Source organism: Lontra canadensis, unplaced genomic scaffold, assembly GCF_010015895.1.
Source record: "Lontra canadensis isolate GAN:19392208 unplaced genomic scaffold, GSC_riverotter_1.0 scaffold137, whole genome shotgun sequence".
NCBI classification, from domain to species: Eukaryota; Metazoa; Chordata; class Mammalia; order Carnivora; family Mustelidae; genus Lontra; species Lontra canadensis.
In genome coordinates this window covers 3,543,607-3,563,417 of record NW_022631131.1, presented here as the reverse complement: position 1 = coordinate 3,563,417, position 19,811 = coordinate 3,543,607, and the positions used below count along the sequence as shown (strand labels likewise).

The 19,811-nt window shown below is 43.7% G+C and overlaps 1 protein-coding gene across 2 annotated transcripts in view; it reads right to left on the bottom strand.

Moving 5' to 3' along the window:
- The window catches only part of ACACA (acetyl-CoA carboxylase alpha), a 202,836-nt gene that overhangs the window by 19,547 nt on the left and 163,478 nt on the right, over nt 1-19,811 (bottom strand). For both annotated transcript variants that reach the window (XM_032843244.1, XM_032843243.1), the window contains exons 43-47: nt 17,945-18,041; nt 14,293-14,389; nt 13,290-13,425; nt 6,285-6,462; nt 4,377-4,489 (exon numbers count right to left, since the gene is read on the bottom strand). In XM_032843244.1, coding sequence (XP_032699135.1) covers nt 4,377-4,489; nt 6,285-6,462; nt 13,290-13,425; nt 14,293-14,389; nt 17,945-18,041 — 621 coding nt within the window. The remainder of the gene's footprint in view (nt 1-4,376; nt 4,490-6,284; nt 6,463-13,289; nt 13,426-14,292; nt 14,390-17,944; nt 18,042-19,811) is intronic.

Below are 19,811 nucleotides of genomic sequence, written 5' to 3'. Positions count from 1 at the left end.
AGATGAACGGAATAGACCAAAACAGACCCTTCTCCTTCCCAGAAAACGCGGTCACTGTTGCACCATATTGCATCAAACCAAAGAACCTCTGAATCAGTGTGACGAGGTGGGTGGTAATCCGCTGCTCATTCAGGGAAAGAGGCACCTGCCTACCCCAGAGCCCAGGGCTTGGACAGCGATGGTGCCAAGTGAGGACACTGTGTGTGTTCAAGAGGTGACTGGGCAAGAGGCCATTTCGCACGCATTAGGACCAGAACTTCTTTCCCTCCTGACTTTGCAGGCAAGGATGCTGCCTTCTGACCCAAACAAGCAACTCTAGCTCTTTTCAGCTTACAGCATCTTGAAGATGGACACAACTGATGGAAAAGCATACATAGCTCAGATACTTTGATCACTTCTACCAGAAAACCAGCTTAACCCCTGAATCCCCTTAACCCAAAGTGTCCTTTTCTTGTTATCTGGCTGCTTAAAAGAGAAGGCTTGGGAGGCAGGCATTCCCATAGATGTCTCCAGGCACATTTACCCTCACCGGAAGCCACAATACTCACTCTGCCCCCAGGAAGCCTCGGGCAGAGGGGTGTGCTGGGCTGAAGGGCCAGGCGTGGAGCAACCACAGTGCCCAGCCAGAGCTGCCCTTGCCTGTGTCAGACCGTCCCTCTCAGGGCTCCATGTGGGAACAGCCGGGCTGCTGCAAGGCAGGTTGCCCAGCCGGCTGGGAAGAGGCCCACGTTCAAAACGTGTGTCTGGAAGTGTGTGTGTGTGTGTGTGTGTGTGTGTGTGTTTCAGGAAGTGGCTCCTTTGCCTAAAGACTATTTGTGTTGAGGAAGAGGGATGGAGGGGACCTTATGATTGCTTCATACTTGGACTAGACGGCTCTCTCTCTCAATTGATATATCATTTCCCTCTGAGCACAAGGCAAGGGTATGGATCCAGGAGAAAATCTCAGGTCCTGGCATCAAGAGACCAGGCTAGGAAGGCCATCCTACCCCACACCCACTCCCTACTCCTGGATCTCTGAGGAGGTAAGGATGCCAGGGAGACATGAAAAAGGTTGGGGCTCTATTTCCAGAGAAGAAATTCAATTTCCTTAAGGGATCCAGACTGGTAGGATGTTATCTGTCCTGCATGGACTCTACCAAGCCTGTTATAAGAATCTGACAGTGGAAGACCATGGTATTTGGCCTTTTATCACATTTCTTTCTCTCTTTACCTCTATCAGGAATATGTGCTGTTTTCATGCTTTTTGATAATCACGAACTACAAACTAGTAATTCACCTTCTACACAAACGAACTATATAAAATGACGAAAGGTCAGTTTTTAAAAATAAGAAATCTGAAAGAGATGAAGCTAACTGTTCAGAAATTAAATATTACTCATTATCCTTGGAGAATAAATCATAATTCTGTTTTTGAACACAGTCAATCTGTTGTGCATTGGTTCATCTAAGTGATCTGATAGCGTGCTCCCCAGTGTAGGGGCCAATCTGGGAAGAGACAGAAAACATAAGGTAACATCCATTCCTATAGGCTTTCTCCTAAATCAGATTTTTCTCAGTGAATTGGCTTTAGACAACAAAGGGAAAGAATTCCTGTTTAATTTTGTTTAGGCTCAGTACTCAGCTGAGGTAAAATCTGGGGAAATCCTAAGAAAAGTAGAACAGAGGGAACCACAGTTCCATTCTGGGCTCTGATGTACATTAATTTGTGTCTTGGATGATTTAAGTCTTCTTTTTGCCTTAATCTCAATCTGGAAAAGGAGGTCATTTTCACCCACTTTGTGAACAAGCATCATGGCAGTCTTTGATTCTAGGCACTGACTGAGAAAGGAGCCAAAAGCCAGAGCAAACCCCAAAGGTGCTGAGTTTATAGCATGTGCTGTTCCACCCCCGCTGGCCCGTGACCCCACAGACACACCTAGTATGTGTGATCTTCCTGAAAAACCGCAATTGCCTGAGGGGCATGATCACTCCTATTTCTTTCGTATTTCTTTTCCTATACCACTTGTTCCAAAAGGAGACCTATGCCACACAGATACCAAACGTGGCTGTCTGCTTCTTCTAATGATTAATGGGGAAAAGAAATGATGCCAGTCCCCATGCTTGAAACATGCTTCATAGATTCAAAGCCAACGCACATTCATCTGATCTTCACAGTGGCTGGGTGGGGGCGTTATCCCCACTTCTAGATGAAGAAGCCAATGTCTGGAGTACTTAAAACAATTTACCTGCATGCAACCTAACCGAAACTTGTACACGATTTTTATTCTAGATCCACTCTCGTGTTCCCGACCTGCCCTGGGCCGGAGCCTGCTTCCCATTTAGCAGACTAAGGATTCTTTCTCTAGTGCCAATTTGGTCAAGGTTAAATAAATATGGTTTTCTTCAATGCAGAGAGGAAATTGATAATGAGATGATTTGTAACAAATGATTAAACGGCCATCGCTTGGGAATCTCCTCCCTCTCCCCTTCCTATATTTCAAAAGTTAAAAGGTGCTGGGTGAAGGTGGAAGCGATATCACTTTCAAGAGAAAGAAGCTTCGGCCCCACACCCCTCACCATCCAGCGGTTCTGCAAACAGATGTCAGAGAGGATCCCTCTTCCTACCACCCAGTTACTCCGAAGGGATGATAACAGCCATTGGGGGGTTAAAAAGAGGCAGTGAACCCCCAGTTAATGAGTAGGAATTCAGCAGGCAGTGTAAGATAAATGGAGCTCTCTCTGCTTCTGCTGGAGTCAGCATGAACTGCGGCCCTGCGGCTTGTTTGTGGCAAATGGAGTGCGCGAAATATCAAAGGGCAGTGATCCAGAAGAAGACCGACTTTGACAAATTTTAAATTGGCCAGAAAGAAAACCAGCAAAAAAGGGGGAAAAAAAAAAAAAAGAAAAAAAAAGAAAGAAAAAATGGGAAAAAAAAAAAAAGAGAGAGAGAGAGAAAGAGAAAATTATGCAATTCACCGTGTCCTGCAATTGTGGCCCTGCTGCCTTCGTACAGAATTAGTGGTAAAAACAGCAGCGAGGATTGCCTGATGCTGGGAGCAATTATGAGCCATCTAAGTGAGATGCTTATCAGTGGCTGAAGCTTTTAGAGCTCTCTCTCTATACAGTCGTGAGTAACTTGCTCTGGAGCTGCAGTTACTTTAATTAAAGTGTATAGGGTTGGTCAGAAGTAATTATCCTGTTTGGAGAAGAAAGAGAAAAACACCACCTCAACAATTCTGGGTGGCAATAGATTTTAGAAACAGCTTTGCCAATTCTTGTTGTATGTGTGCACTTCCCATAAAAGGATCAGGCCGAGATGGGTTAGAGTTATTGGCGGTTGTTACCTAATGGCAAACAATGGGACGCACACAGGGTTTATTAGAACCCCAGTCACTGTGCTTGGCTCAGGGCTCCCAACTGCTGGGACATGCAGTCTCCAGAGTGCAGGCAAGCACTCGGAAGTTCTTGTGTCTCCACATGGTGAGCATGTAACGAGTCCGCAAATGGTACTGTATTAACTAAGTTACTATTTGAAACATAAATGAGCTAGCATCTCTCCTTTTTATGCATTCCATTCACGGAGTTTCACTACCTTCTGAAGACAATCACTGTGTTCCTTTAGAAAAACCAAACCAAAACAAACCAACAAATACAAGAACCTCAAGCAATTATCTTCACTAACACATCATGGGGCTCGACGGGAGATCTGGGCAGAGAGAGGTCTTTTAAAGGAACTGAAACTCATTCAGTCTCTGGACTCAACCCAGGGCTCCCAGGCTTGAGTCCTGCATGCAAACTGCAGCTCTCAGAAAATGAGCAACGGAGTCGTGGCTGGAAGCATCATGCGCAAATGTGCCCAGGATTGGGCTACTGCCGCCATGGCCTCTGTGCGGAATCACACAGTGGGCATTCTTTACTTCTGTTTCTCTGGCTTGGGAGGGCCCCAGAACACCACCTAGCTAGGTCTTCAGCCTCTCTGTCCCATGACACTGACTCAAATCCTTCAGAAACGAGGCGGGCTTGTCCAAAGACACAGACAGAAACAGGGCACTGAAGCCTAGGATATTCTCTGCCTGATTAGCCTGCTCCCCAATAGCAACTTCTCGATAACCAGTCTTTACAAGGACATCCACAAGGCCAGAAAGATGGGCTCTGTGAATTATAAGAAAATACCAGAAGAAAAGTTGGGTGACTTTTGCCTTTTTTAGGTCCCACTTTCCCTCCTATTATATACACTATTTCATTCTACCAGGGCTCTTACCATATAGAGGACAGTAAATAAAGATTATCATGAATTTGATCAAATGCTTCAGTGCCTCCTCCTCTGGCCTATGAATGCACTCATTACAAATCAGCTGAATGGCTCATTGATTTGCCAGGAGGACAAGCAGACATACCCAATCGCTCAGCCAAGCGAATGTAGACTGGGTCCACCCGACGCATGGTTTTCACCAGATCCTTTCTGCGGAATTTGATTTCTACTGTCCCCTCTGGCTCCAGAACTGATCCCCTGGATCAGAGAGAAACAAAACAGAAATAGAGGCACTTTAAAGGAAGGAGACAACAGAATGAGGCCAGTTACAATGTGCAGACCAGGAAATAGCTTCATTATGGTTTTGGCCACCCATGGCTCACAGAAGTAACCACAGGGAGGAAGAAGGCATCAGAAAGTGTCTAAGCGGGCTGTGAGAAAGGCCAGGCAAAAGCAATTAAAATAATTCTCATGACCATACCAGTCTACTTCCATCTCCAAAGAGGAATACATATTCTACCATCTACAGCCGTTAAGGGTAACAGGAATCACATATTTTTCCAGGGGGCACAAAAAAGATGATGTGGGCACGGTGGCAGAGGAACAACATCCAGCACTTAGTCTCTACAATGAGGGATCGATGCCGATTGGTCCCACACACAGCTGTCAGTCTGCTGGCGGGACTCCCACACACGAGGCCAGGCCAAGCAGGAGAGAAAACACTCGGCCTACTGCTACAGAGCGGTCTCTAGTTTCTAGTGCGTGCTGATGATGTTCTATTACGAGGAACTTTACTCTAGACAAATTAAAAAAACCACCACCACCTTTTACATTAAAAAAAGAAAAAATTATAGCTAATACTTACTATACACATGGCATTGCATGTCCTTACACATAAAGTCCTTACATATAGAGAGGAATTGTCTGTGATCTGGTATCAGATGAAGGGCTAGATTTGGATTTAAAAATAATAAGTCTCTCAGTATGTACTGCTAGCCTAAGGATTTCACCATAAAACTACTGGCTCTCCCAAGTAGCTGTTAGAGTAGGAGGCTAAAATCTTGGCCAAAGAGAGAAACACGTCCTCTAACAGAATGATCGGAGGCAGGGATTGGCATGGACAATGTCAAGGAAACACAATATGACATTTACCTATTTTGGAAAGGGTTGAAAACAGATTGTGGAAGGAAGCTGGATGTGGTCTGTTTTACTTAAGTATTTTCAAGGACCACCTCCCAACAAAAGCCTGGGACTTTCTCTTGCGGTTCTTTGGGTGCCGTGAGCACGGTGTTTCTCCAAACCTCCTAGGAGGCCAGAGTGAGCAGCTCTGGGTTGGAATCCCAGAACGTGGCTGCTGTGGTGCCCCTCAGTGCCCAGCAGCTTGTCCCACAGACAAGCAGCAGCAGTTCAGGGCAAGTAAGACCACTCCAGGTTCCTCGTCAGCCAAGGGCAGAGGTGGGTTAAGAGGCTAGAACTTGGGGCGCCTGGGTGGCTCAGAGGGTTAAAGCCTCTGCCTTCATCTCAGGTCATGAACCCAGGGTCCTGGGATCGAGCCCCTCATCGGGCTCTCTGCTCAATAGGGAGCCTGCTTCCTCCTCTCTCTCTGCCTGCCTCTTTGCCTACTTGTGATCTCTGTCAAATAAATAAATTAAAAAAAAAAAAAAAGAGGCTAGAACTCCACAGACTAAGAATTTAGTCCTTCCACTCCGACTCGCCTTGAGCTCCCTCCGTCACATATCTAAGAAAGACCGTGAACAGGCCTATGTGCACAACAAATGGGAGAGAACCCTCCAAGTCTCTCCCGGTGCCTGGAATAGAGGACGTCTTGGTAAAAGGATCTGGGCTGAGGGATCACACTGGGAAAGCCTGACTCCTGCTACTTTCCTCCTCGTCCTAAGAGACACTATTTAGAAAATCTCTTTTTCTGACCGTGCAGCCTGCTGGGAATAGACAGATTCAAATAAAGTTCTCTTGGTTCCAATGTTCTCCAGGAGGAAACCAAACGTTAGAGGATCCCTAGGGACAATGAATGGAAATCAAGAAGAAATGCTACCTGCTCTCTCGGTCAGCGTACATCTCCATGTGCCGGGGGTTGATGGTGGGGTCGATCACAACCCAGGAGCCCCCCCGGAGCTCAGCCTGGGGAGGAATGTATACCATCACTGGCTGGGAGCACTCCCGTAAGCTATCCACGATGTAAGCACCGAATTTTAGCACTTGATCGTACATATCTGTGGAGAATGAGACAAATGAGAAAGTGTGAAACAGTGCTTCCAAATGTTGCTCACGTCATGGCACACACAGAAAATAACACAGGTGACAGGCCGAGGGGTTCAGCCACCCCAGGTCCTGCCCTGCCACCCTGGAGACTGAGAGGATGGGCATTTCCATCTGTCTTCTGTATAAGACTACAGAGGATCTTCAGAAGCACAAGAGAAGGGTACTGTCTTTCACAAGACACAGTGTGCAAGCCCGACGGATTGCCTATCCACTTTATAGCCTTTTTGAATTGCTGGATTCAGGTCTCATCACATTAATTCACACTTGCTCTACAAATGCTGAGTATTTTTCATGTCAATATGTGATCTCTCTCACTACATTAAGTTTTCTGAAGGAAGGAACTATTCAAGCTCTTCTCGAGTCTTCTCATGATACTTAGAATATGCTAAGCTCTTAAAATGTGCAGCTAATGGAAATGGAGCCTTCAAAAATTTTATCTTCAAAAACCACATCTCTCCTCCTTGTATCCTCAGTGTCTTGTCTGGTGCCTCAAGCACACTTAGTGTTCGGTAAGCATCTGCTGAAGGAATGAGCACACACTCACTTTGGAAGGAACATAACCAGAAAGAACAACAAAGTCCTTAACAGTTGCATTTTTATCAGGGCATCAGTGAGAGAAAAAAAACTTAAAATATATATGTAGTTAATGGCAATATCACAAAGCCACATAAAAAGAAGACCTACCTCAAAAAAAAAAAAAAAAAAAAAAAAAAAGACCTACCTCTTCATTTGGCTAAAGAGCACACTTTGTAATCCCTCCAAGGCCAGGAGCAGCCTGAAGAAAAGGCACCCTGGTGCATAAGTAAAGCAAGTCCTTGGAAAGTACAGCCAGTTATTACTTATTTCCCAACAATTTATGGACTTCTTCCCATCTCCTAGCTCCCTGAAGTCTACACAGGGCCAAAGTTTTAGGTTTATGATTCCAGATGTTTAATGACCACTTTAGTGGAACCACAATGGATCCTTTCTAAACACCAAATAGCAGGTTCAACGGAGTTCAAACCTTCCTATCAAAGCAAGGATCTCAATTTGGAATAAATCAATTCTGGAAATCCAAAGCAAAGAAGCATTTTTCAGCAAGTTAAGAGCAAACCCAAATAGAAATTGCTTTCATTGTAGTTACTGGCAAATTAAACTGCCACCTTCTCCAAAGTAAAAATGGCTCTCTCTATACAAACCATCAGTGAACACAGTTCACCGCAAAGTATGTGCCTCTCTCCATTGCCGGGCCTGAACTCTCTGTGACGACTTCAGAAACTCCAAAAACTCAGAAGTTGGTCCAAGGAAAAATTCCCTTCTCTATGAGGAATGTGTATGGTCACATACTCTGTATATATGATCAGAGCAAAGACATTTATTCCTTTGGGAGGAAAGCAAAGACCAAAAAAATTTACTGCTAATTACACAACTGCTGTACGAAGAGCAGGGAATAAAGGACTTTAAGCGCTTTACGCTAATTCTGCGGTTATGAAAATAATTGCTCAGTTCAAATTATTTTAACTAAATTAATTCTTTAGTGGATATTTCAACCAGTGCTACATAATAAAATAATTGTGTAATTAGCAGTACATTTTTCAGTGCTGCCAAGAGTACAGTCTCAGTCTCAGAACAAGTAACAGAAAGGAGTGGCCCTCAGTGGTATCGTGCGTAAAGAAATGGAAGGCGGATAAAAGGAGAAAGTAAAACAGTAGAAAACAGCACACAAAGTCATCCTGTGTGAAAGAGGAAAAAGTAAGGTAGAGGTAAATGAAGACAGTTTCCAGCCTCTTCCCTAACTGTTTGTTGAAGATATATCTATACTGAAATCTGTCTGTACTACTTATGATGAACAGACCCAGCCCCCAGAAAGCAAGGATGGACTTTATTTGAAATGTACGCCCACTTACTTAAGTTCTAAAAACTCAAGTTCGTAGGATATGCAGTTTGTTTGGGAGGAAGCTGAGTGTGTGTGCACCTTTTGCTGTTGGGAAATGAACCTTGGTCTCTCCTTTTCATCCCCATGGCTAGTCTGCTGTGTACCTTGGAGCATGATTTCACATACACACACAGATGACTTGTTTAATCATCAGATAGCCATGTTCTTACATCCATGTTATAGGTGAGTAAACTGAGGCTTAGTTAAATAAGTGAATAAAAGGCAGAGGTAAAATTCGAACCCAGATCTCTTGGGCTCTGAAGTCCACTTTCTGTGACCTCATTCTCATTGGGAGGGAAGAGTATGAGGCCGAGGAAATCTGCTTTCCAGCATCTGACACAATGGCTGAGTAAAATAAAAACCAGAAAAGAGACTGGAAAAATGACTGAAGATTTGTACATTTTGCCTGGATTTTTTGTGTGTTCAGAAAAGTCAGAAATCGTACTGATGACCCTACCAGCTATGCGAAGGGCTTGGATCTGACTGCTAAGCAATTATCTCCAGGGCCCATGACTGTGAGGAGTGAAGGGGCATCAGGCTTCATTAAAGCCAACAAGCTTGGGACTGAAAACAATGCCTCCATCTAACTTGCAACACCAACACACCCGCGATCCAACCATCAAAACACCCAAAAAGCAACAAAGGCTGCTAAAATATAAACGGACACACACGAAACAAACCGTACAAACAACATGCTCCACGACGAACCACAGCAGCCCCAAACCGCCCTCCTGAAAGGCAGGTTGATGCACCTGGCAACAGTCTGACATGCATTTGTCTGAAATCCCCTCTTTGAGACAGAGCCATAGCACAGCCAAGAGTAGCAGGGGAGAGTGTATCCCCAAGGGTTTAGGCTAGACATCAGTCTAGGGAATTTTAAAGCTATGCATAAGCTTACTCTCAATTCTCAGGCCATGAGAAAGGCAACTGAGAATGGAAAATACTGATGATAGGTTCGTCAGTGGAGAGGCGGGGGCTTGGCACTTCCTAAGCACTAGGAGCAAAGCACATATGCATATGATCACACAGCCTTTCCAGTGTGTTCTCAGCAACCAGGCGCCCACCCTGCCTAGGGCCTTCATTGTTACACAACACGGGTAAACCGTGGCAGCCACATGTACCGAACAAGGGAGCAGGCTGGTAGGGTGTTTCCACAGTGCCCCATACGCTGGAAACTGGAACAGATCTTATTGGCTAGGGGCGAGATTATCAGTTAGAAGCTGCAGGCAAACATTAGACATACACAAGCTGCATACACATAGCGTGTCCCATCAGTTCATTATGGCCGGCTGACACAGTATTTCGACAACCAAGTAATCAGAGACTTTAAAATAGACTTTCATTCCAGTTAAAGTTTTCAATAAATGTTTTTTTTATTGTTATTTATAACCTGTCCCAGGAAAAAATAATACGTATAACATGAAAAGCCAACTGAGAGTGACCCTGTAGCACCAGCAGTGAAGCAGCTTAATATCACTGGGATTTGCATCCTATCAAGCTATTCATGCTGAGGCTGGGACCCTGGTGCTAATTTCTAGTAAATTTCACGCTTGATGTCTCCCTGTTGTGGGTCATTGCCGGTTCGTCTAAATAAACTGCTTCCAAATGGCTCTTCCATCTAAATATTCAGCCAGTTTTTATAATTTAATTTTGCATTATGCTGAATAGCCTTCCGGCCAGATAGAACTCATTGGGAAAAAAGCACCAATACCATCTTGACATACTTTTATTTATTTATTTATATTTTTACTGCTCGAATTAGACCTCCTAGGCTGACTAGTAAAGAGTTTTTTTTTCCCTCCACTAATGTCAATTTTCAGCATAGCGAGAGCTGTCTCTAATCTTTTCCTACTCATTACACACAATTTTGGAGTCATTTTACCCACAGTGCAGTCGGCTCCTGGCTGTGTGTTTGTGTGCACTGAGGGATGGCATAATTGTTTATTTTCCCTCCCTGCATAATCCCCAGCCAGTATTGAAACCAAAACTGCAAACATCTCCCCAAGGGATATGGAATGACTCTCAGCTTAGGTCCCTTTACATGAGATAATATGTAGAAAACATCCTGACCTGTATGTAAATGTGAAAGGCGATGTTCTTACCCCTCCGACGTTCACACTGATCTCGATCTTCCCCAAAGCTTATTTTTCTTAAGTGATGTGTGAACGGATGCAGCAGCAACAAAATTCAGAAGGCAGAACTGGCCCTGGTCTGTATTGGGCCAGTAACTCATTTTTGACCAGGGGCAGGGGAGAAGGGGGATGGGGGAAATTATTGTTTAATGTGTACAGATTTTATGTCAGGGATGATGAAAAGGTTTGGGGTATATTTAGTGCTGACAGTTACATAACGCTGTGAATATATTTAATGCCACTGAATTATACACTTACAGATGGTTAAAATGATAAATATTATGTGTATTTTGCTGCAGTAAAAAAAAAAAAAACAACTCCTATCTTAACTCTTAACATTTATTGTCACAATAGTCAAGGACAACTTCAAAGCAGAGGGCATGTAGGTGGCTAATAACATCCTCAGAAACCTACGCAGTCTATTCTAGAGATGTTCTAGTAGAGCTGGCTTGGTCCTAGGCTCTAAACTCTGCCAACTGTTACAGGAAGCCAGACAGATCTGCGTTCCTCTCCCAGCTCTGTCATTTTTTAGCTAAATGATCTTGGAAAATTTACTTAACCTAAGTCTCAATGTCTGTAAAATGCCGATAAATAACATAGCCTACCCCTTAGAAGGGCTTGTTGTGATGATTATGTACGATAATGCATATAAAATGGTTAGGAGGGTTTCTGGTGAAAGGAGCTCAACAAATCTTAATTGTTGTTGTTATTCTTACATGGCTAGCAGCCAATATGGGCCTGAGCCAGAACATGCAGCAGAGTTGAAGCTTTTCCTACAAGCAGCAAACTTCTGAACTCTGGACTCCTTAGGACAAAAGAGCCAGGCTGGCTTACTCCTAAGCAATGTCAGGAAGAGTGAAAGCTCAACAGCCCCTGGGAAGAGAGGTAACTAAAGAGTGCTGGCATTGCCTTCTCTAAGTCTTAATGTAAATCTTTTGTTGTTGTTGTTTGTTTGTTTTTTTAAGATTTTATTTAAGAAAGAGAGCAGAGAGAGAGAGAGAAAGCGTGTGTAGGCACCCACGCACAAGTTGTGGGGAGGGGCAGAGGAAGAGGGAGAAGCAGACTCCCTGATGAGCGAGTGGGAAGCCCAATGTGGGGCTCGATCCCAGGCAGAGGGGAAGGCAGTGGCTTAACCGACTGAGCCACCCAGGTGCCCTGCCTTAATATAAATCTTACAGCTAAGAAATCTGGGATCAAGTGAAATTGGATATTAAACAAATCTCACATATATGAATGAAAGGGCTTTCACGTGCCTCCTCCGGGGGAGGGGGACCACTTCAGTATATTCAGTATAATATACTCTTTGAACACTGTAGTATTTTGTTCAAAACCTTTTTCTTGACTCCTTGAGGCAATGTCTGTCTCTGACTCAGTTTTGTTTTCTCAGAAGTAGCTAGCAGAGTTCCTTGCACATAGGAACTCAATAAAAATGTGCAGGATTGACTTGTTTAACCTATACTTTCAACATCACACAGCATTTTCACTGATTTATTCTCTTTGTCATAAAATAATCCACCTGAGAGTCTATAAAAGTATATAAACATTAATTTGCATGTACAGGCCAAGTCTCCCTCAAGAAAAGTGCAAAATGTGGTAGTTCTCCAGCAAATATGGGCAAAGGGGAAGTTGCAGCTTAAAAAAAGAAAAGAAAAACCACCTTAGTCTTCTGTATTTTGCCAGGGAAGCCTGGTGGTCCAGGGCTTCCCGAGCCAGATTAAGGGAAAGTTATTGGCACAAGGCTCTAATCTTTCTCCACACACAGCTGATAATCTATAAAAGGTAACTGTCTCAGGCTTCTCCTCCCTCGGAGGGAGAGGTGCTCTTGCCCCAAGCGATTTCTGGGTTCACTGTTTCACATTTTATAAATCCTTATCTCTAACCACTCTACTCCAACATTGCCAACTCCTCCCTCCTTCCATTCCCCTAACTCATTCTATTACTTCAGAACCCTGAGTTCTCCCCCAGTGAACAAAGTTGACATTGACCAGTGTATTCATCCCCTGTTGGTAGGTAGTCTCTGGTCTCCGCATGGTCATGAAGCTCTGGCCATTGGAGAGAGAGCTTCGCTGCTCTAAGAGGGAGAACAGGTTTTTTGGCTCTTCTGAACCATCCACAGTGGCTCTGCACAGGGAGGATTCTCAGTAAATGGTGATACTAGCTCCCTACATCACTAAGCAATTCCCGTGGCACAGAACTGAGCCTGTATGATGATAGTTTAATATGCTGGAGCCACAGGCCCAGGGCTGTTGCTGGATAAGAATAAAATACACCAGAAATTACCACAAAGAACAGCTTCTCAGAATTTTTTCATTTTCCTCTGGTGAAAGCTAATTCAGTATCTACCTTGGTCACGGTAGAGCATTAGCGCATTAGCATCAACAAAGAATATGCCAAGAAAAGAGAGACAGAGGCTAGCACAATCACAGTTCCCCAGGACCATCAGAACAGTCTATCGTTCACTTGTGAAAGCTAAATCCACAACAGCAGCCCATCTAGATCACACCAGTAGACTGTTCTGAAATTCTGCACCGAACTGAAAAGCACGCAGTATTTTCCCCACTCAAGGTGCAACTCAGAAGATTTATTTCAGAGAAAGTATAATCCCCAAAAAGCCTAGCGTGACGGGCTGTAAGGATACCCACTGGTTCTGCCCAGTATAAACCCTCCCTTCCCGTCTGTAAAGTTCTGGGGAAACAGTTCAGCCCCTCCAGCCCAGAGCCAGGCCAGTTACCTTTCATTCCACCAGAGAAGCCTCTCCAGTTGGCAAAGACCATCAGAGGCAGCCCCTCACGGTTGAAGTCCTTGATAGCCTGATAGGTCTTAAACGCAGAGTCTGGGAACCAAACCTGGCCAGCCTGCTGGATTATCTATTGGGGAAAGTCAAAAAGGAAGACACAATTAACAACAGAGTTTGAAGGGGAATTTCTGCAAGGTGAACAAGGTTTTACTTGTTTACTTTAAAAACTCAACCAAACCAACCACCCAAAAACCGCTGTTGTTCATCAAGAGGATCATCTTTGAATTCAAAAAGAAGAAAGGATCCTGGATCTTTGACTTTGTTGAACATTCCTTTTTAGTCCTGATTACACCACCACTCCTCAGTCAAGAGGAGGAAACCTTACTGCTTCTAATGGAAGAATGCAGTCTTGGGAATCCTCATTGTAGACTTCCTGAAGGCAACTTGAAGTCACTCAACTACACCAGTCCTCAGAACAAGCTAACTGTACACAGTCTCCAGTCCTCTCTCCTCTGTGCTTAGTACAAGCTTTCTCTGGACTACAGTTGGTCAACAGACACCTGATGTGACACTGCTGAGTAACCTCTTTCCTGGTCTCTCCCACCCCTCATCTTCTGACCCTTGTCAGGATGTGAAAAATACAATCTACTCTTTTAAAACGAAGATGAGTGGTGGTGTTCACATTTGCCATTAAGGCAGGCTTCTTAATTCTAAAATAGCTCATCCATGTGTGTGTTCAGATAATCTGGGACCAAAGAGCCCGCAGCTGCCTTCCAGAAGACTACCTCCCCAAGGAACCCAGACTGTTCTCTAGCATCAACAAGACCACTATAAAGGCCTAAGTAATTTTTCAGTTAGAATTTAGCTTGTAGTCCATTTAGAGTCATCTTAAAAGTGAGCACATGGTGGTGTGCAATGCCCCCAGTATATCCACAGGCTGTGCAGAAGGGAAAGCCAGCTCCAAGGACAGGAGCACAGGGCACTCAAGGTTACTAACCTTGGCTTCAGAATCCAGGTTTGCAGGATCGGCGGGAATACTTAGTTCCACTGTTCGGGTTTCTACGGCAACTACTCCCACAGGTATTCCTCCTAGCCTACAAAAAATGAGCCAAAGAAGAACTCAAAGCATGTAAATAGTACAGTTGGTCATTTCTTTTCCAGACCTATATCAAAAGATTGGGGTGTGTGTGTGGGGGGGGGGACTGGAAACTGCAAATACAGAGAACGGGGAAATCTGACTCTTCTAGGGGCAGAAGACTACTCTCAGAATCACTCCTGTCCTCCACCACATAATCAATTCAAACCAAGAGTTGTGCCACGGGAGCTTCAGCATTTAGACCCAACAGTCTAGATGTGTGTGTGCACACACATATGCACATACGCACACACCTTTTTCTGTGGATGCCAAATAACATTTCTCAGCTCACTCTGGAGCATCTCTTTGGTGAAGACAGAGGGAAAAGGTCTGAGAGGTGGGAGGTGCCTGAAATTACACTGGGGAATACAATGAATCCCATATACCCAATACCCATCTTCAATAATCAAATCCTGGCCAGTCTTGTTTCATCTTCATTTCTTTTTTTTTTTAAGATTTTATTTATTTATTTGACAGACAGAGATCACAAGTAGGCAGAGAGGTAGGCAGAGAGAGAGAGGAAGGGAAGCAGGCTCCCCGCCAAGCAGGTTCCCCGCCGAGCAGAGAGCTGGACGCGGGGCTGGATCCCAGGACCCTGAGACCACGACCCGAGCCGAAGGCAGAGGCTTCAACCCACTGAGCCACCCAGGCGCCCCTCATCTTCATTTCTAACTACTTTCTCCTCCGTGAGTCCCATGTTATTTTGAAGGAAATATTAAGTGTATAATTTTGTCTATAAATACTTCAGCATTAGAAAGATAAAGACCACTATACTATTATCACAATAGTAGTTTTATTTTAATAAAAAGTCCAGAGTATTTTTGGGGGAGGGGTTGTGTAGGTGTGTTATGGAGATGATGAAAAATACATGCCAAGAGTACAGAGGTGGTTAAATAAGCCCTCAACTTTCTCTTTCACTGGAAAAGAGCAGTAGCACAGGGATAACTTGCAGTCATTACTCTTGGTGAAATAGGTGATCTGTATTGAAAGTATGCATTTAATCGCCAACAAATGTTAATTTAAAAAACTCTTCAGGAGCTCAAAGCCTCTGCTGCACAGATGGTGCACGATCCCCTCTCAGCTTGGTCCTCAAAAAGATTTCCTGGTAAAAATCAGGAGGAAGAACGGGAGGGAGGGTGAAAGTGGGGGGAGGGGCGGCAGTAGCTGCAGGTACAGGGTGAGTCCTTACTCTGGCAAATGTGATTCACTCTTCACTTTCTCAGCTGCATTCCTTGGGGCCGAGGCTGGGATGGGTTATAGTCTCTCATTCCCCCAGAATCTCCATAACAAACTTTTCCATGAAGGATGGTCTTTGGTTGTCACACTGGCTACTGGAAATGTATTCTTGTCATCACAAGAGGCCTGACAGGGGCCTGAGTGGGGACCACCCACCCCCTTGTCACTTGCCTGCACTGAATCAGAATCAAAAGCCCTCTAGACAACCAGACAACGAGCAGGAGGTACACAGGAGGGTTTAGAAATATTTCTGTTCACAATGATTAACAATCCAACTGGAAACTTGTAATTGCAAAAGCCAACCTAAATCGGTAACTTATAACTTATATATTAGGGCCCATGTGACCTAATAAAGAACATCTTTATCCGAGTATTACAGTTATTTATTGAACTTGAAAACAGCTCAGAACAACTTCTGTTTTCTATTATACTTCATATAAATTTTATCAGGCCAGCACATGAAGATGCTACATCTTGTTTTATAGTGTGTCCCTGGACAAGGTGCCATGGAATAATAAAAGACAATTTACAGCCAATAGCACACATATTCCAAACATACATACCAAAGATGAGTTTTGGCAGCACTTACAGTAACAATCCCAGAAGAATACATTTATATTTATTTCTCGAAATGCCATTGCTTTTGAAAGAAGCTAGCTCCATTTGTGTTTTATATACTTGTGAGCATGTGTATGTGTTTGGAGTAAGAAGCCCAGAACTCATCAGATGGAAAGAAAGGAAGAAGTCAGAGTGAGTGTTGCAATAAACAATGGCAGAGCTAACTAAAGCCAAGCTTGACTCATCTTGCTCACAGAACAATCCCTTTTCTTCCAGTCGTAAGTGTAAAGCATTATTCTCTTGTTTCCCGTGGGAGGATCTTAAAGACCTTAACAAAGGTTTCGCTTTCGGAGGCTTAAAATCTGTCACATTTTTAACAGACAGAAAGACTGAAGCCGCATAGATAACACACAAATTTTCAAAAAAGTTGGTCTGAGTGTGATGTCAGGGCCCCCCATAACAAACCGATAGATCCTGGGTAGGAGGGCTCTCTCCCTAGTGCATCCCCCATCCCCCACTCCCAGTAGGAATTTTACCAGGCACAAAAAATAGTTCTCCTGGGCCCCAGAAGCCCCAGAAGCCTGTGGTGAGGGTAGAAGACCTGAGATGCGAGAGAAAACGGGAGCAAGCCCCTGTGAGTTTCGGTCTGGGCTGACTCCAGGCCTGACTCTTACTCAGAGTCACAGTGGAAGATCCTGTCTGTTGGATTTGCCATCTGATGGCTCCTTGTCATTGGCAGCATGAGACATGCTGACCTGCTGTACTGAGAGAACCACAAAGCCTAGAATTATTTTCAAGGCTAGAATCTAAATCTCAACCCAATGCGGCATGTTTGAGAATCTTGAGCAGGTGCCACTTTTCACCAAGATAAGGAAAACTGATTGCCCCTGAGAGGAAGGTGAGCTCCAGATGTGGGTCCCTAGGGCAGCATGTCTCTGCAGTGCAGAAGGAGATTAAGATCAGCCTTGGCAGGTGCTCGTTACAGCGAGTGCTACAGATTATTTCGTGCAGAGCTGGCTGTTGAGTGAAGCACTTCTTAGAGTGGGTATTAAAATTTAATAGAAACTTCAATTTCCCATTTGAAAAATATAGGTAGTCTGGCAAATCTATTCCAGTTTATTTTACTCATTTCTGTTTCAGGTAAACTTTTTTCTTTGCAATTCAAATCTGATGATAAGCCAGTATCATGTGCATTTGCTATACTTAAATAATCTTGATGCCAGGAAGGAACTTCTTTTAGGTTACATAGATCTTTGGGTTACATGGCAAGGTAGATGAGTCTGATTCATTTGTCACCTTCCTTGGAAAGAAAATGGTCTTTGGGGAAGGGGAAGGTCACTAGTGGGCTATGGCTATTGTATTTGGGCTTTACAGCCCTCGAAGAGCTTTTCTTTCAGTGTTGTAAAAAGGAAATGTCAAAACCAGACTTCAGATCATATGCCTCGCTGAAGTGACACAGTAAATGACTATTGGGAACCAGTGCTCCAGTTATGCTGCCTTGGGCATGACTATAATCCAATATTCTTAGGAAGTTTAGACAAAGAGAACATTATTGGTTAAAAACAAAAACAAAAGCGAAAAAAAACGACGACCACCACCACCACCACCACCAAAAAAACCCCAAAACTACCTGCCGCCCCAAATCTCTATAGTCATGGCCTGTTCCTTTCTTGTTTTTAGTTGGGAGGAAGAAGAGCTTCCAAAACAGAAGAGCTCTTACCTGGCTCTGCCAACCACCACAGTCTGGGCCCAGGGTTGCATGATTTCCGAGAAAGATCCGTAGTCAAAAAATCCACTCAACCACTGACCTTTCTGGGCTACAGAAGAGAAAGAAAGAGAACAAAGAGAGAATAAAGACCATCAATCTATTGAAAATGCACTGGAACTGGCAAATCTGAGGTTGGATGTGGGGGATTGTTTTGGGGAGTTTGCTGTTGTTTTTAACCATATTATAATAGATGCAGGCGTTAGGCAGCTGAATGCTCATCTGCCTTCAGACATCATCTCCTATTTCATTTGCTAGTCTGCATAAAAAGAATCATTTATCAGCAAAAGCATCATTTATTGTTAAACGATGGGGTTCAGCTAGCAGAGAGTTTGCATGTTTTTAAATAAATAACTTTGCTTTTTTCAAAACACTACAAACATTTGTCAAAAGGCAGCCAAGTCATTAAAGTGTTTTCAAAATGTCTATTTCTATTTTAAAACTTAGCTTACAATTTTGTTTGGTTCCACTGACTTTTTTAAATGGAAAGCTGAAGACAGCCAATGATAACTATTAATGATCAGATAAGGACCCAAATTTGCAGAAAAGAAAAGGGACTTGGCTCCTCTGCTAGAAAAGCAGAAAGATACATCCACTTTACTTACAGCTGAAAAAGTATAATCTTCCTATAAGAAAGGGCCATGCCCATATACTCTTGACACATAGCAAAAATATAATGGTTAAGATGCACACACCTAATGTCATTAACCTCTCCTGAACACAGAATTTCCTTCATTGGCAAGACACATAACTTTCGACATCTTAGGTTAAGAAAAAACTTTTGTTCCACAGGTATCCGTGTTTGACCAAGGCCCCATAAAAGCTTCTGCAAATAACTGTTTCCTAGCTTGCCCCTCAGCCCACGGTTCCTCAGTGATCCTTCTAATTTGAACATGGCCCTCGCCCCCTAAAAACCCAAGTCCAAAACCAATTAAAAGTGGAGATCCGAGCAAGCTAACCTCTGCTGACTTAAACAGGATGGAGAGTGTTTTATCAAGACTAAATTTGTAATTACTGTGTTCTACATTCCTTGCCTCTATGGCCCCAGTGTAAAATGTGATCATCCATTTCAAAATTATCTCTCTATCGCGAGCCCAAAGCTGATCGTTTAGATTCTGGTCTCGTGTTGGGCGTCAGTTTGAAGAATATCACAGCACTATCTCCTCTAATAAATGACTTTAACTTTTCACCTAGAAGATATCTGCTTTAACTTATCACAGGGAATCATCTGCTTTCTTTAACGCTTCCACTAAATTAAAATCTGAAGTCACTCGATTTGGGAGCGAATGTTAGCTGCAGAGACAACAGGATGAATTGCTAGGGAGTCGATGAAAAAATATTATCCAAAAAACCAGAAAACTTAGTTTATCACAAATTTCATTTTATGCTGCGGATCTCATTAATAATGGCCGGGATAATGCCCACCTACATACACACACATCTGTTCACCCCATGAAAGAGGGCTCACATTCTGATGAAGGTTCTAAATCAAACTTCTAAGTGGATCAGGATACTGAAATCTTAACCCTCATATGCTTGGGTCATTTTATGATTCTTACTTCAATAACAATGATTTGGAACAACAGAATTCATTAAAATGGAAAGACTTTCTTCTTTAAAAACCCTTCTGGCTTGGGGCGCCTGGGTGGCTCAGTGGGTTAAGCCTCTGCCTTTGGCTCAGATCATGATTTCAGGGTCCTGGGATGGAGCCCTGCATCGGGCTTTCTGCTTGGCAGGGAGCCTGCTTCCTCCTCTCTCTCTGCCTGCCTCTCTTCCTACTTGTGATCTCTGTCAAATAAATAAATCTTTAAAAAAGAAAAAT